General features: G+C 39.0%; 3 protein-coding genes across 3 annotated transcripts in view; 2 read left to right on the top strand and 1 right to left on the bottom strand.

Annotated features, from left to right (window-relative positions):
* Window positions 1-14,470, top strand: part of LOC127660143 (stanniocalcin-2-like) — a 264,689-nt gene that overhangs the window by 41,984 nt on the left and 208,235 nt on the right. The window lies entirely within an intron of this gene.
* LOC127660142 (zinc finger protein ubi-d4-like) lies at window positions 1,016-8,578 on the bottom strand. Its single transcript, XM_052150238.1, has 11 exons — window positions 8,525-8,578; window positions 7,785-7,945; window positions 7,595-7,702; window positions 6,704-6,900; window positions 6,490-6,582; window positions 6,252-6,336; window positions 5,096-5,230; window positions 4,613-4,744; window positions 4,410-4,522; window positions 2,361-2,442; window positions 1,016-1,903 (listed from the first exon to the last, which is right to left on the bottom strand). The coding sequence occupies exons 1-11, from the start codon at window positions 8,554-8,556 to the stop codon at window positions 1,821-1,823; spliced, it is 1,221 nt and encodes a 406-aa protein (XP_052006198.1). The 5' UTR covers window positions 8,557-8,578; the 3' UTR covers window positions 1,016-1,820.
* Window positions 10,603-14,086, top strand: LOC127660146 (heterogeneous nuclear ribonucleoprotein A0-like). The gene is made up of 3 exons (XM_052150241.1): window positions 10,603-11,493; window positions 13,848-13,957; window positions 14,049-14,086. The coding sequence occupies exons 1-2, from the start codon at window positions 10,683-10,685 to the stop codon at window positions 13,901-13,903; spliced, it is 867 nt and encodes a 288-aa protein (XP_052006201.1). The 5' UTR covers window positions 10,603-10,682; the 3' UTR covers window positions 13,904-13,957; window positions 14,049-14,086.

The following is a 14,470-nucleotide window of genomic DNA, read 5'->3' as shown; positions in this document are numbered from 1 at the left end:
AACATGGACACCCTACAACATCATGGTCCTGGTGTCTACTTTCTTTGAGCACTGTGTTCCTGAGGGGTTGTGGCAGCTGGGATACTGCTCTTTTATGTGAACTGCACAGTCAACCCTGTCCGCTATGCTCTTTGCAACAAGCACTTCCGGGTTACATTCATGGTACTGCTGCTCTATAGATGGAAAGATTAAAAGAAGGGGATCAGATGGACACCAGCAGGAAGTGGCTTTGTACAGTAAGTGGATGGAGGGAATGTTTAAAAAAAGTTGGATTCTCTTCTCATGAATTGGAGTAATCAACACTGGCTGACCAATCATTAGTTCAGGGCAATTAACTCAGATTTTTAATGATGCCAGAGAGTGTGTGGGGTCTTCGAGATCCTTGAGTCATGCATCAATTGTAGCTCCTTTTTAAGTTGTCTAAACTTTGTGAAATGAGAGTACTGGCAGGACAGGTAGCAGTTTTCAAGTTTTAATTGCCAAGCATATCCTTGCTCTGCACATCAAACATTACAAATGTTTAGAAATTACTTGACTGTATTACGCTATTTAGAATAAACTGTTTAACAGATGATCTTTGTATTTGTGTAGTTGACATGCAATTTCAAATTGTAAAAGTGTGGCTTGCTTAAAAAAATGATTAACACTTAGTACAAGTTCATAAAATTGCATGCATAATGATCTAAGTAAGAGACTACATGGAATAATTGTATGTTTACATATAAATCTGTCACACCTCAGAACTAGAACTAATTTAAGTGGACTGGAATTTTTTTTAAAGCATATTAATAATGGTGAAATGTTCACAACACCTAAAATATTCATTTTAACCTGAGTAGTGATGTAAAAAACAAACAAACAAACAAAAAAATCAATGTCGATGTTATTTGTCAACTACCAATTATCATGATATAGATATAGAGTATATACACTAAGAAATCTATATTTTATTTAGCGGCTTGGCAGCTGTAACAAAAAAGTAAAAAAAAGATAGAAAATTAATATTTAATCGGTTACATGTATGTTTATTATGGAAAGGCCAATATGAAAAATGTAAATAAAAAATACAGCAAAATACAGCATTTACATTCAATACAAAATACAAACCGATATGAAATACCAAAAACAATACAGTACTCACAATAATTCAATGTGGTTAGTCAACAATAATAGATACTGATTATCTCATATACAAAATTCTACTACAAAAGATAACCCGCCTTGTGAGAGTGTTTTTTGAGGGAGTAAAACAAATAAACGAGTAAATCCAGAAAATGCAGCAAAAACAGAATAACAATAAGAATAACAGCACCATCTTCTGGTTTTTGAATCTGGACCTTGGCACAATTACTTCCTGAAAGCACAACTTACAAGAAATAATTATATACGACAAAAGATAAACAGAAATGCACACCTTATACAAATTAATATTTAAATCAATAACATCCTTGGATTAAGCCATTTGTAAACAAATGTGTCTTGAGTGAGCATATATATATATATATATATATATATATATATATATATATATATATATAGTCATCATTAAGGAATATGGTAATGCTGCAAATAATACATGAAGTGTTTTGAATTTCATACTTTCACCTCTGTGTGCTCCGTTCATTCAAGACCCTACTTGTAATGTGTAGATATGCAAAGTCACAATGACATAATAAACCCAAAACAGTGGCTATGTTAGGGCAAAAGATTTATTTGTCTCTCCACCTCCAACAATCAAATCAACCATGCTGTAAATCTCACGACAGTCTAAAAGTGTTTTGGTGTGTTCTCTTCAAGCTGCACTCTTCATAGTAACTCAGTCACTCCATTGAACTGTTCTGGCTCTGATAAATGGAGGCCTTGTCCTTCAGAAGATCCAGACACAGGTGACAACTCCAGCTTCCTATAGACATGATAAAACCATTTATGAATCACCAGTGGTAACCACATAACTTCAGCTACTACTTACAAAGTATATGATGTCTCTTATGTTTTTGGTCATGGCAGATTTTATGAAAAATATTTGTTTATCCGAAACTAATCGCTCCACGTTTAAGGACCATTGCATTTTTGGAAGTGCTAAACAGAATATTCTGATTCTATCCTTATCCTCCTTTACTCATTTGCAAAAATATGCAGAGAATTGTCTAATGATGATCAGGATTTTAAAACAATTCTTGGGGCAGTAATAAATTCATACCACCTGGTCGTGTTACAATGCTTCAGATGACTGCAAAACATGAAAGATATTAAACGCAATCTGTACTGTAGATTAGATTTTTTGATACAGGATGTGCATCATTTAAGAATTCATTATTTACGGTCACAGAGATTACATCATCACAACTGTATGTTTGTACCTTCTGGAGGGTCAGACATGGGAGGGCTGAGGCAGTACATGTGGTATCCTCTGTCACAGTCATCACAGAACAGAAGCTGGTCCTGGCGTAGAAGATATAAATACATTAACAAGTCAGCTACAATAATACAGTATATTGCACATAGAGAGTTTTTTTTCATTCGGACCATTGGACTGGTGGTTAGCCGTTTCTGTAGGTCTCATCATAACACAGTACTGTATAGACACATACAAGTGCAATATTGCACATCATGCGCATTCAAATTATAACCATAATGACAACGTGAAAGAAGTTTGTTTGAAATGTATTAAAAATAAAAAATGAAACAAAATCACATGTACATAAGTATTCACAGCCTTTGCTCAATAATATGTTGAAGCACCTTTGGCACCAATTACAGCCTCAAGTCTTTTTGTGTATGATGCTACAAGCTTGGCACACCTATTTTTGGGCAGTTTCTCCCATTCTTCTTTGCAGGACCTCTCAAGCTCCATCAGGTTGGATGGGGAAAGTTGGTGTACAGCCATTTTAAGATCTCTCCAGAGATGTTCAATCAGGTTCAAGTCTGAGCACTGGCTGGGCCACTCAAGGACATTCATAGAGTTGTCCCGTAGCCACCCTTTGTTATCTTGGCTGTGTTTTTAGGGTCGTTGTTCTGTTGGAAGCTGAACCTTCACCCCAGTCTGAGGTCCAGAGCACTCTGGAGCAGGTTTTCATCAAGGATGCACTCTGGAGCAGGTTTTCTGTACATTGCTGCATTCATCTTTCCCTCGATCCTGACAAGTCTCCCAGTTCCTGCCACTGAAAAACATCCCCACAGCATGATGCTGCCACCGCCATACTTCACTGTAGAGATGGTATTGGCCAGTTGATGAGGTTTCCTCCAGACATGATGCTTGCCATTCAGGCCAAAGAGCTCAATCTTGGTTTCATCAGACCAGAGAATTTTGTTTCTCATGGTCCGAGAGTCCTTCAGGTGCCTTTTGGCAAACTCCAGATGGGCTGTCATGTGCCTTTTACTGAGGAGTGGCTTCCGTCTGGCCACTCTACCATACAGGTCTGATTGGTGGAGTGCTGCAGAGATGGTTGTTCTTCTGGAAGTTTCTCCTCTCCACAGAGAAACGCTGGAGCTCTTTCAGAGTGTCCATCATGTTCTTGGTCACCTCCCTGATTAAGGCCCTTCTCCGTTCGCTCAGTTTGGCCAGCTCTAGGAAGAGTCCCGGTGGTTCCAAATGTCTTCCATTTACGGATGGAGGTCACTGTGCTCATTGGGACCTTCAATGCTCCTTCCCCAGATCTGTGCCTCGATACAATCCTGTCTCGGAGGTCTACAGACAATTCCTTGGACTTCATGGCTCGGTTTGTGCTCTGACATGCACTGTTAACTGTGGGACCTTATATAGACAGGTGTGTGCCTTTCCAAATCATGTCCAATTAACTGAATTTACCACAGGTGGACTCCAATCAAGTTGTAGAAACATCTCAAGGATGATCAGTGGAAACAGGATGCTCCTGAGCTCAATTTTGAGTGTCATGGCAAAGGCTGTGAATACTTATGTACATGTGATTGTTTTAATTTTTAATACATTTACAGATTTCAAACAAACTTCTTTCAAGTTGTCATTATGGGGTATTGTTTGTAGAATTTTGAGGAAAATAATGAATATAATCCATTAAGGAATAAGGCTGTAACATAACAAAATGTGGAAAAAGTGAAGCGCTGTGAATAATTTCTTGATGCACTGTAGCGGTTTAAAATGATCTGTAAGTGTTTTTTTTATTTTTTTTAAAAAGAGGTAAATGAAGGATAATTTTCGGGTTAATGCAACCCCTGGTTTTGCATAGTGAAACGCGCATTGTACGCACCATATATGTTTATTTTGGTGAGGAGAGGGTGTGGGACAATCTTCCACTAACTGGGGTTTGTAAAGGGAATTTTGGTTCTGGAGTACTTGCGTGCATATGCACACTTTTAGGATGAAATGTTAATACCAGGGCCATAAATAGGGCCACAGTGGGAGGATATGATATGCGTGATTCATAACTCACATCATTCTCAGATGTGCCACAAACATTGCAGCATTTGCACTCAATGCACTGCCAGCGGTAAGTTTTCACAGCTGCCATCATCACGGCAGTGAACTGCAGGCATGATGGATGTCCTGAGGAGCAATGCAAGAAAAAGGGCATGTTTGAGTAGTCTGCATTTAATTGTAGAGATTTTGAGTGCAACTGAAATTTCTGTCACATACCTGAACGTCCACAATCAGAGCAGGACACTAGCTCCTCAGACTGGCCTGTTTTCTGATTCATGTTAGAGTCACCCAGGCAGAAGTCACAATAGTCATTGGGCAATGCCAGGCCATTTGGTCCTTTCTTAGGGGCTGCACAATGACAGAATAACAAATACGTTATAAACTGTCATCCTGCTTTCTTAAATGTAGCAATTTTACAATCCAAAACGAAAGCTGTGATCTATATGACTAGCTGTGAGAGAAAGTGTCCAATATTTGTCTGATTGCAATGTCATCTGCAATATATTTATGTCATAAGGATATGTTAACATAAATATATGGTGTGGTTATTAAACTGAATAACAATGCACAACAGTGCCACTAGTGTGTCAGGACTGTGCATTAGTTTTGTACTTCTTCAGTCTTTCTATTTACAGTTTTAGTTAACTGTACAGTATGGAGACCTTCCCTTATGAATGAATAAATAATACAGAAACTCACTCTTGGTTTCTTCTCGTGGTGCAGGTGTATGAATCTCAGGTTCTTCTTTACTGTCCTCTCCTTCCTCATCAGCCAGGTGAGAGTGAGTGTAGTGGTAACTCAACCCTGGTCTGTTCTTATAGCGTTTTCCACAGACTAATAAACAAGACAATTATTTCAATAAAATGGTGTTGTTAAAGAGAATATATCATGGAAAACATGAGTTTGATGTACTGTTCAGATGCATTTTAACTAAAAACCTTTTAATCAAACTAAGCTGCAAAAATGGGCCATTCAGACAATTTAATTGAATTGATGTCAGAACCGTAAGCTCATTAACATAACTGCCCATGTTTACATATCAATGCCTATTTGGAACGAAACAACTTGCCACACCCTGATGAACGACAGGGTGCACTATGAGTAGTAAAAAATTACTACTAGCCATTGGCTAGTAAATGTTCAGATTTCCCGTCTCATAAATGCACACCCTATTTGGCTGCAGTGGTCCCTCAAGTGTCGTCGTTAAGGTGTGACCATCCCTTTAGTTGAGCTGTGATATGCCATAGTTAAAATTACATTGCATTTAACGATGTCAACTGTGGTTTTGGATACATTTTTCAACAGACTGTTTTCACAACATTCTCTGTTTTACAGCATGGCTACAGACCATGCATTGGAAGGTAAAAAAGTGTTGCAAAATTCGAGGCTTTGTAGATTTGAATTTGAGAACTTGTACAATAAACATTTACAGAAGTCTTTGCAAATTATGTGAGTACAGTTTGCTTTGGCTCATTCGGTGTCATGCGAGTCAGATATCATAAATGATATTTTTTAGTTTTTTTTTAATAAAAATATTGTGGAACTATCTCTATATCGTCCAGTCCTGCTGCTGAGGGCAGTAAATGCAATAAGAATTCTTTCCAAATAATTATTCCTCGAAAGTACAAAAAGAATCATTACTGGATCTGTTAAATCAACAGAATCATAAATTTCCTTAAGATTCCCCATCCCTAGGCATAGTGGTAAAAACAGCCTCATTTATCATAAGGGTAAGAAAGAGGTTGGGGGAAAAAAAGTAACGTAGAACTAAATTAAGACGGAATTTTACAGAAGTGGACTTTACGAAAAAAAAAATTTTATTGCCACAAAGGTGCAGAACAAGGCCCAAACTTACTGTCACAAGAATATGGTTTGTCCCGATCTTCTTGGGCAGCTGCAGCGGCTTCCAATTTCTTCTTTCCATTTCCAACTCCTCGACTCTGACATAAAACAGCATCTTTCACATCACTGTCCCTCTTGACCAAGAATTACCAGTAAAAGGATAATCGCATCAATGTAAATATAAAAAAATTATATATGGTTTAATGATGTGCTATATATAATGTTGGTAACAGCATACGTTCACATGTTACCTTCGACTTTCCTTTTCCTCGTCTTTTTGGAGTCTCTTCCTCAAAATCTTCATCATCCAGATCATCCAAGTAGTCTTCTGGCTCAAGGATTCTCTGAGAATGACAAAAACTGTCAGCCTATGCGTTCATATAGGAACACCCATCTATTATGAGCAGAGTCCAAAGTACACTGAACAAAGCAGATGCGATATTGAACAACTCCACTGGCATATACCTTTCTGACACGTGTGGAGCCACTGTGGCTGCTGGCCGCACTGGTTCCCGTGATCTCACCCAGACTGGTTTCTTCCTCTGGTGGCCTGAGCTCTGTAGGCGCCCTTTTATCCAGGGTCTCTCCTTTCAGTAAGGCTTCCAGACTACTACCATCTAATGGGCCCAAGACATCTTTCTTCACTCCCAAATCGAGCTCAGCTTAGGGAAAAAAATACTTTTCTTTAACTCATTTGGTTATAAATTTTAGAATTTGATTGATTAGTTCAGATCAAGTCTAATGTCTAAAGTCCAACCCAACTCTTGATTTGTTTATTTTCAACCTGATGTAAAATTTGTTCTCTGATTGAAATATCTCAATGTAATACTCCCCAATTTGGAATGCCCAATTCTCAACACGCTCTAAATCCTCGTGGTGGCGTAGTGACTTGCCTCAATCCGGGTGGCAGAGGATAAATCTCCATTGCTTCCGCGTCTGAGACCATCAATACACACATCTTATTACGTGGTTTGTTGAGCATGTTACTGCGGAGACATAGCGCGTGGAGGCTTCATGCTATTCTCCACGGCATCCATGCACAACTTACCATGTGCCCCACTGAGAGCGAACCACGTTATAGTGACCATGAGGAGATTACCCCATGTGACTCTACCATCCCTAGCAACTGGGCCAATTTGGTTGCTTAGAAGACCTGGCTGGAGTAACTCAGCATGCTCTGGATTCGAACTTGCGACTCCAGGGGTGGTAGTCAGCGTCTTTACCTGCTGAGCTTCCCAGGCCTCCCTCAATGTAAAACTTCTAAATGTATTGGTGAATAAGGTAACACAACAAAAGATAATCATTCAATCATAATGTCGGCTCCCAATGTAATATAAAAGTTCTATAATAAAATACCAGCTTTGAGTGGAGAAAAAACCAAAGCAGGATCCTCTGGTGGATGAGCTCTTCTTTTCTTCCTCCAACGGCGGGCTGGATATGTGTACAGTTGTCCTGGTGCAGTACCTAGAGGCAATCATAAATTAGGTATGTTATTTAAAGAATTACACATAAAGACTGGTGTATGTATATTGTGTCAATACTGAACCTGCACTCCTGTGTCTCTTCTCCATCCAGATGTAGCAGTTGCTTTGAGCCACTCCAGTCTGGGAGTCCAGGAAGGGCATGAGGATACTTCTCTCTGCGCACAGCCGGGCATTATAACTGTGACACTGTTCCAAAGCATCTTTATAGTACTGCTCTCCAAGACTGTTGTCCGGAAACACAACCAAACAGCAAGAGAGAATCACATTTAATGTAAAGTTCTAACATGGACATGTAATATTGATTACAGACAGACAACTAAATGCATAACTTAGTTCAATTATCCACAAATTAGTTGCTAAATCATTGTCATAGGATCTTAGGAACATGACTGGTAAGCTTTTTAAGTTAAAGTTGGTGAGCCACAACATGCTGATATGCAAACAATGGATATCAATGTACTATTATGAGTTGCACTAACATTTGTTAGTTGTTGGTCAAAACACAAGTATAGATTAAAAATACGTCTGCCTTGATAACAGGGCAAGGAAACGGAAATAGAGAAGAAAGCAAGCAAACTAGCTAGTGATTTTAAAAGAAGTCACATTGTAGTGCGCTTTGATCTCATGGAAAACAATGAATGAACGGGGAGCAGATGATTAGCACAATTTTCGTTATCAGCTAACCAAATACAATCATTGTACTTAGGTCCGACTATCGATAACAAAATCATCCCAAGTCAGTGATCATTTGAAAGCACCAAGGGACATTTATTCAAAGGGTTAAAAAACTACATGTACTCACACTTTAACGATGTTCTCCACGGCAGTCGCCATTGTTTTTCTGTGGCGAGCTGGTTTTTCCTTTACTGCGCATGCGCATTGGTTATACGTGAAACCAGCGTTACCATCAGTCTCTTTAAACATGATTTCTTCTGTGTTATCCTCTAAAATATATATTCTTATGTTATATGATGAAGTAGATATAGAGATACAGCAGGTTCACCAAATCTGACAGTACATTAGAGGTTATCAAAATCTGTTACCGCTCTTTATTCTCAACGAAGTGTGACTATTGTTCAACAAACTGCTACTTATGGGTCATTGACAAATAAGGTTATACAAGGTGTTATAATAAGAATTCATTTAAAATCTAGTTTAAAACATTCGTGTCATGTTCTCAGAAATGTAATTTGTGTCCAATGGTTTCATATATTTCATACATTGGTATCATACATTTTTTTTAAACTTCATAGCATTTTAAAAAATAAATAAATAAATAAAATATATATATATATATATATATATATATATATATATATATATATATATATATATATATATATATATTTAAATCTAAAATTGTCATGTGGTGTAACCATTAAGTAAAAAGTATTATAATACTTTCTTTGCACCTTGAATACATGAGAGTATAATTAACTTAATCATTAATTTCCAAAAAGTTTTCAAACACATTTTCCAAGATATATATAGTATGAATTTTTGAGTCAAAAATATAAAGAAGTTTTCTCAGGGTTACGCCACAAAAACAAAATGTGCCTTTCATAAAAATGTCAGATGTTTTTTAAAACTTCAGGCTCAGTCTTGAGGGTCTAAAGGTGTCCGCTCTGTTTTATGGTTTTTATGGTCAACATGAACAACAAAATAACTGCCTACATGTTGGTTACACCCAATGACTATGATTTGGTGGGCAAAAGCATTATTAATCATATTTTAAAACACGGTTGTTTCACTGCTTATTTTTTTTTAAAGAAATAACAATAAGAAGATTATTCTGCAATAGTCATGCCAACATTTCTTTTTTCAGGAATTCCGGCTTTTAATGAGACTGCAATATATATTTAATGAGTTTAAAAAATATATATATTTACTGTCTCTGGACACCACATGACATTTTTTTACTTTAAGCCCCCAAAATATATATATATATGACTTTAAACTCAGCATTTGAAAAATGTCATAGAAGAGGCATTCAAGTAAATGCTTTGTGTGAATTGCATTTTTTTAAAATATATTTTAATTTAATAGAGCTGGACAAAAATGAGCGTCACTTCATTGACTCTTAGGATATATGGTCATAATATGCACCTTGTTATTGTATTTTATGATTAATCTTGTAAAAAGAATCAACATTATGATCATGAAAACGTTTTTTTCTAGATCGCTCTCCCACTGCAGACACGCATTTTTCTACTCCAATCTACTACTTGAACATGTTTGAAAGTGCAACATTTGAAATCTTGTGGCGTAATTTTATGAGAACACTAGGACGGACAAGTCAACCCATCGCAAACTCCGACATACCTGCCAGTGTTTTCAGAAAACCGGCGTCTTGCTCAAGGTTGCCAGATTGTCAACCTGGCAGGATCCAAACTGTTCAAGTGTCTAGATTGGGGGATTTCACCTGTAGAAATCTGGCAATCTCACCCATGTCGAAATCTAATTCTGACCGGCTAATCATCCCTATTTAAAGTCTGTTATTATCAAACGTAAATATTTCACTTGCATGGTTAGTTTTAAGTAATACATGACACAATGGATCTAAAGGGGATGGTGTGGGAGATGATGGTTTTACAATGGGGATGCTTTTTACAACACGGGTGATTACATCTCCTCACAACCCCCTCAACTCTAGACCTGAGTATAGGGTTTCTGTGGGACTCCAAATAAACACAATGAACACAGTGTGAACGGCGCATGCGACTCGGCAAACAGTAATATTTATCAGGAATTCGCTACCTGATTGGTTGGAGAAACTTATAACCCTACCCCTAAACCAAATGTTAACCAATCAAGTTTCCTGAAAGCTTTCCTCATAAATATGAATAAGTCTTCCCTTGCCCGTCCTCCGTTTCACAAATGCAGAGCCGCCGCCATTTATACACCACCGCCATTTTGCATCAACCCAATATACAGGTTAGATTACAAAGATCAAGGCCGAAATGGAAAATCAACTGTGCAAGCTCTTTGTCGGCGGACTTAACGTCCAGACGACCGACGATGGGCTACGCCAACATTTCGAGCAGTACGGGAAGCTCACGGATTGCGTGGTGGTGCAGAACCAGCAGCTGAAGCGCTCGCGTTGTTTCGGTTTCGTGACCTACTCGATTCCTGAGGAGGCGGACGCGGCCATGTCGGCCCGTCCTCACGTTTTGGATGGGAACAACGTCGAGCTGAAGAGAGCCGTGGCACGGGAAGATGCAGGCAAGCCCGAAGCCCTAGCTAAGGTGAAGAAGATATTTATCGGCGGTCTGAAAGACGACATCGAGGAAGATCACCTCCGCGACTGCTTCTGCCAGTTCGGTGCGGTGGAGAAAGCTGAGGTCATCACAGACAAAGAGACCGGCAAAAAGAGGGGCTTCGGCTTCGTGTATTTCGAGGATAACGATTCGGCCGACAAAGCCGTGGTCCTGAAGTATCACGTGATTAATGGACATAAAGTGGAGGTGAAGAAGGCCTTGACCAAGCAGGAGATGCAGGCCGCCGGTAGTCGTGGCGGCCGTGGGGGCCGCGGTGGTGGGCGGGGGATGGGGAGGCCACAGAACGGCTACGGCGGGCGAGGCGGCGGATACGGCAACTACGGAGGCGGCTACGGGGGGAATGACGGCTACAGCGGAGGCTATGGAGGCGGATACGGTGGCGGGTATGGGGGAGGCTACGGGGACCAAATGGAGGGCTACGGTGGTGGTAACGGCTACAATGACTTTGGCAGCGGCTATGGCCAGCAGTCCTCTGGCTATGGCCCAATGAAAGGTAATTACTCGGGCAGAAGCAACGCTCCTTACTCCCGAGGTGGTGGTGGTGGGTACGGCAGAGGGGGTTACGGAGGCTCATATTAAGAGCGTTAATTAGGTCTGATATTAAGAGCAGCTCCATCCCCAGCCCACATCACAATTTTGACCACACATTATCCTCAGCCAAGTAGCCAGATTGAGCCACCTTAAGGTGGCTTGGCATTGACTGAAACACTGAAGCTTCAATTCATGCAGGAGTTCATAACTAATCCAGCCTAGCAGATCATAGGTAGGGGGTTACCTATCCAACGTTTCTCTACTACTACTACTACACATCCTTTTGCTCTAAATCGCTCGTCTTTTCCCTAAAGTAATAGGGAGATTTTTCTCAAGACATAGGACTACTGCTCTGGATCACTACTTATTATCAGACTGGCCAGCGGTGGCTGCCTGTTTGCAAAACTGTTTCTCCCACGTTTTTGTGCATTGGAATTAAGTTAAGATTAGTATTTTTGCTTGTTAGTGTAGGCATGTGTTTTTCTCCTTTTAGCATATGTATTGTATCTTTTTATTGTTTTTTATTTCCTTGTTTAAATACGTATTTAAATCTGTTTTTGATTAGAGCCAATCACAGTGATCCCCTGTAGAGATCCAGTCTTTCATTGGTTGGCGGCAGGCTCTTGCAGGTCACATGACCTATTAAAAGACCCTCAACCACTGATCTATATATATATATATATATGAGATCAGTGCCCTCAACGGAAGACCTTGTAAAGTCTGCAGTCAGCCAGGGAAATATGGAGCTTGTGTTTATTTAGGCTCGCTTGGCAACAAAAAGCGACCAGTTTTATGTTCGTCTTAACATAAGAAACGTGTTGGATGGGATAAAAAAAAAAAAAATCCTGTTACGTCTCCGTGAAAACGAAGGTTGATTAAAAGGACTAGTTCCAGTATTCAGGCTCACTTAAAAAACAAAACAAAAAAAAACTTAATATCCGTTACAGTGACTAACGTGTCTCAATTAGTGTTATTTGTTGGGTAGTTCAGACTTCAGTATGAAAATATTGTCATTGCTGTTACAGTTCAATTTTTAGTCGGAGCACTTAAGGCAGGCTTGAGTTGATTTTCTACAGTTTAATCATTTAGTAAAGGACTTAAATGCATTTGTCTCATTGTATTACTGCTCCAACGGAATAACCTATTGAATATTGTTTTTCAAATACAACTGAACTGTATGTATTTCTATTAATAAAAGTTATTACTCCGTAGCCATTATGGTTTATGACCAGCTGCGCTTTATTGGGTTGAGGCCCGTTTAGTGATCTTGTTTGGTCATCTAGGTAAGACTAAAATTGGAGTCACAACAAGCACGACTCTAGTGAAACATTTTAACAATATTTATTTGCTTCAGTCGTGTGGGGATGTAAATATTTTCCCAACCATTCAAGATATGTTGTCTTTATTCTTAAAATATGTTTAGAGCTTTGTTCCAATACTTTTAGTGATCAAATAAGATGGATCTATACCTTAGCTGTGTCCACTACTACGTCATTGGATTCTCCAGGGGTACTCCAGAGATGTAGAAACCCAGCTGAAAATCCATAGGATAATCGCACCAGGTTTGTAGAAATACTTTATATACAAGATATTACATCGGGTGTGTCTTAAACATGCTTTGGATCCACCTGGAACAAACGCCTAAATCAGGTATTTGTGAGTCAATAGTGTAAAGCGTGCATGCAACCTTATTTGAGCATTTCCTAAATAACATCTTATTAGCGTTAACTTGGCGGTTATCATGTAAAATAGAGGAAAAGTGGAAATTAGAACATGCTCTGTAGTCCAATGTGTGTGAACCTGTGGTGATTGTGGTCTATGTAGCTATGTCTTAATCCAATATTTTAGACAATTTTCAGTTTTAAGGTCAAACCGGAGAATGGCGCTTATAGTTCCTGTATACTTGATGCATTAGTTCCAGATATTAATGACATCAAATGCAAAGGAGATCAGCATTTATTAAGCAAGGTTTGTGCTTTCAGTTATTTACTTTACATCTTATCAATCCCCCTCCCCTCCTCATCTCGGTGTTTTGCTCGTGTTTGTCCTATTACATTTCTGACACGCTAAGAGGACAGTGGTTATTTTGTTGATAATTCACTGAGACTAGTGAAGATTCAACCGTAAACCTATTTCTTGGTGTGTAAATCTGTTGTAACGTGTTAAAGGACACATCTACATAAACCGTCAGTCACAGATGTGTAACTCTAATGGAGCTGTGCCATAGACTGGCTGTAGATAGACATGTTTTAAGAAACCATCTTTTGTTGACTTGTTGACACTAAACACATCTCCATTTGTCTTCCTTTTCCACAGAGCAGACGCATCTCACTTCTTGGGGTGTTTGCTTGATGAGCCTCTGCTGTAGCTGACAATCCAAACTGTTGCTCTGACAACTGAAGAGAGAACTCTTATCAGTGATTCTGGTAAACCGATTATTAATAGCGTAGTTATTTTACAAATGGCCCCACCAAATGTTTGCATAATTTTTGGTTTCCTCTTCTTTTTGGAATCTAGTCAAGTTTGCATATGGAACGCATATGCTAGCTTCCTGGGGACCTCCAAGAGGCAAGATAACTTTGGTAAGCTTTTGTTATTTTAAAAGGATAGTTCACCCAAAAATTCTCATCATTTACTTGCTCTCATGCCATCCCAGATATGTATGACTTTCTGTCTTCTGCTGAACTCAAAGATATTTTTGAAGAATATCTCTGCTCTGTAGGTCAGTACAATGCAAGTGAATGGTTGGCAGTCCTTTTGAAGCTCCAAAAAGGAGATAAAGTCAGCATAAAAATATCCCATACAACTCCAGTGGTTTTCACTATACATCTTGCATTGCAGTCTCTAGGCACTATCATGATTTCAAGCTCAATTACACGCAGAGTGCTAGATGGCGCTTTATGAAGTGTAATCGAGCTTGAAATCTTGATCACCAAGGA

Source organism: Xyrauchen texanus, chromosome 19 (assembly GCF_025860055.1).
Source record: "Xyrauchen texanus isolate HMW12.3.18 chromosome 19, RBS_HiC_50CHRs, whole genome shotgun sequence".
NCBI classification, from domain to species: Eukaryota; Metazoa; Chordata; class Actinopteri; order Cypriniformes; family Catostomidae; genus Xyrauchen; species Xyrauchen texanus.
The sequence above is the reverse complement of the archived record's forward strand: the minus strand, read 5'-3'. Positions and strand labels throughout refer to the sequence as shown.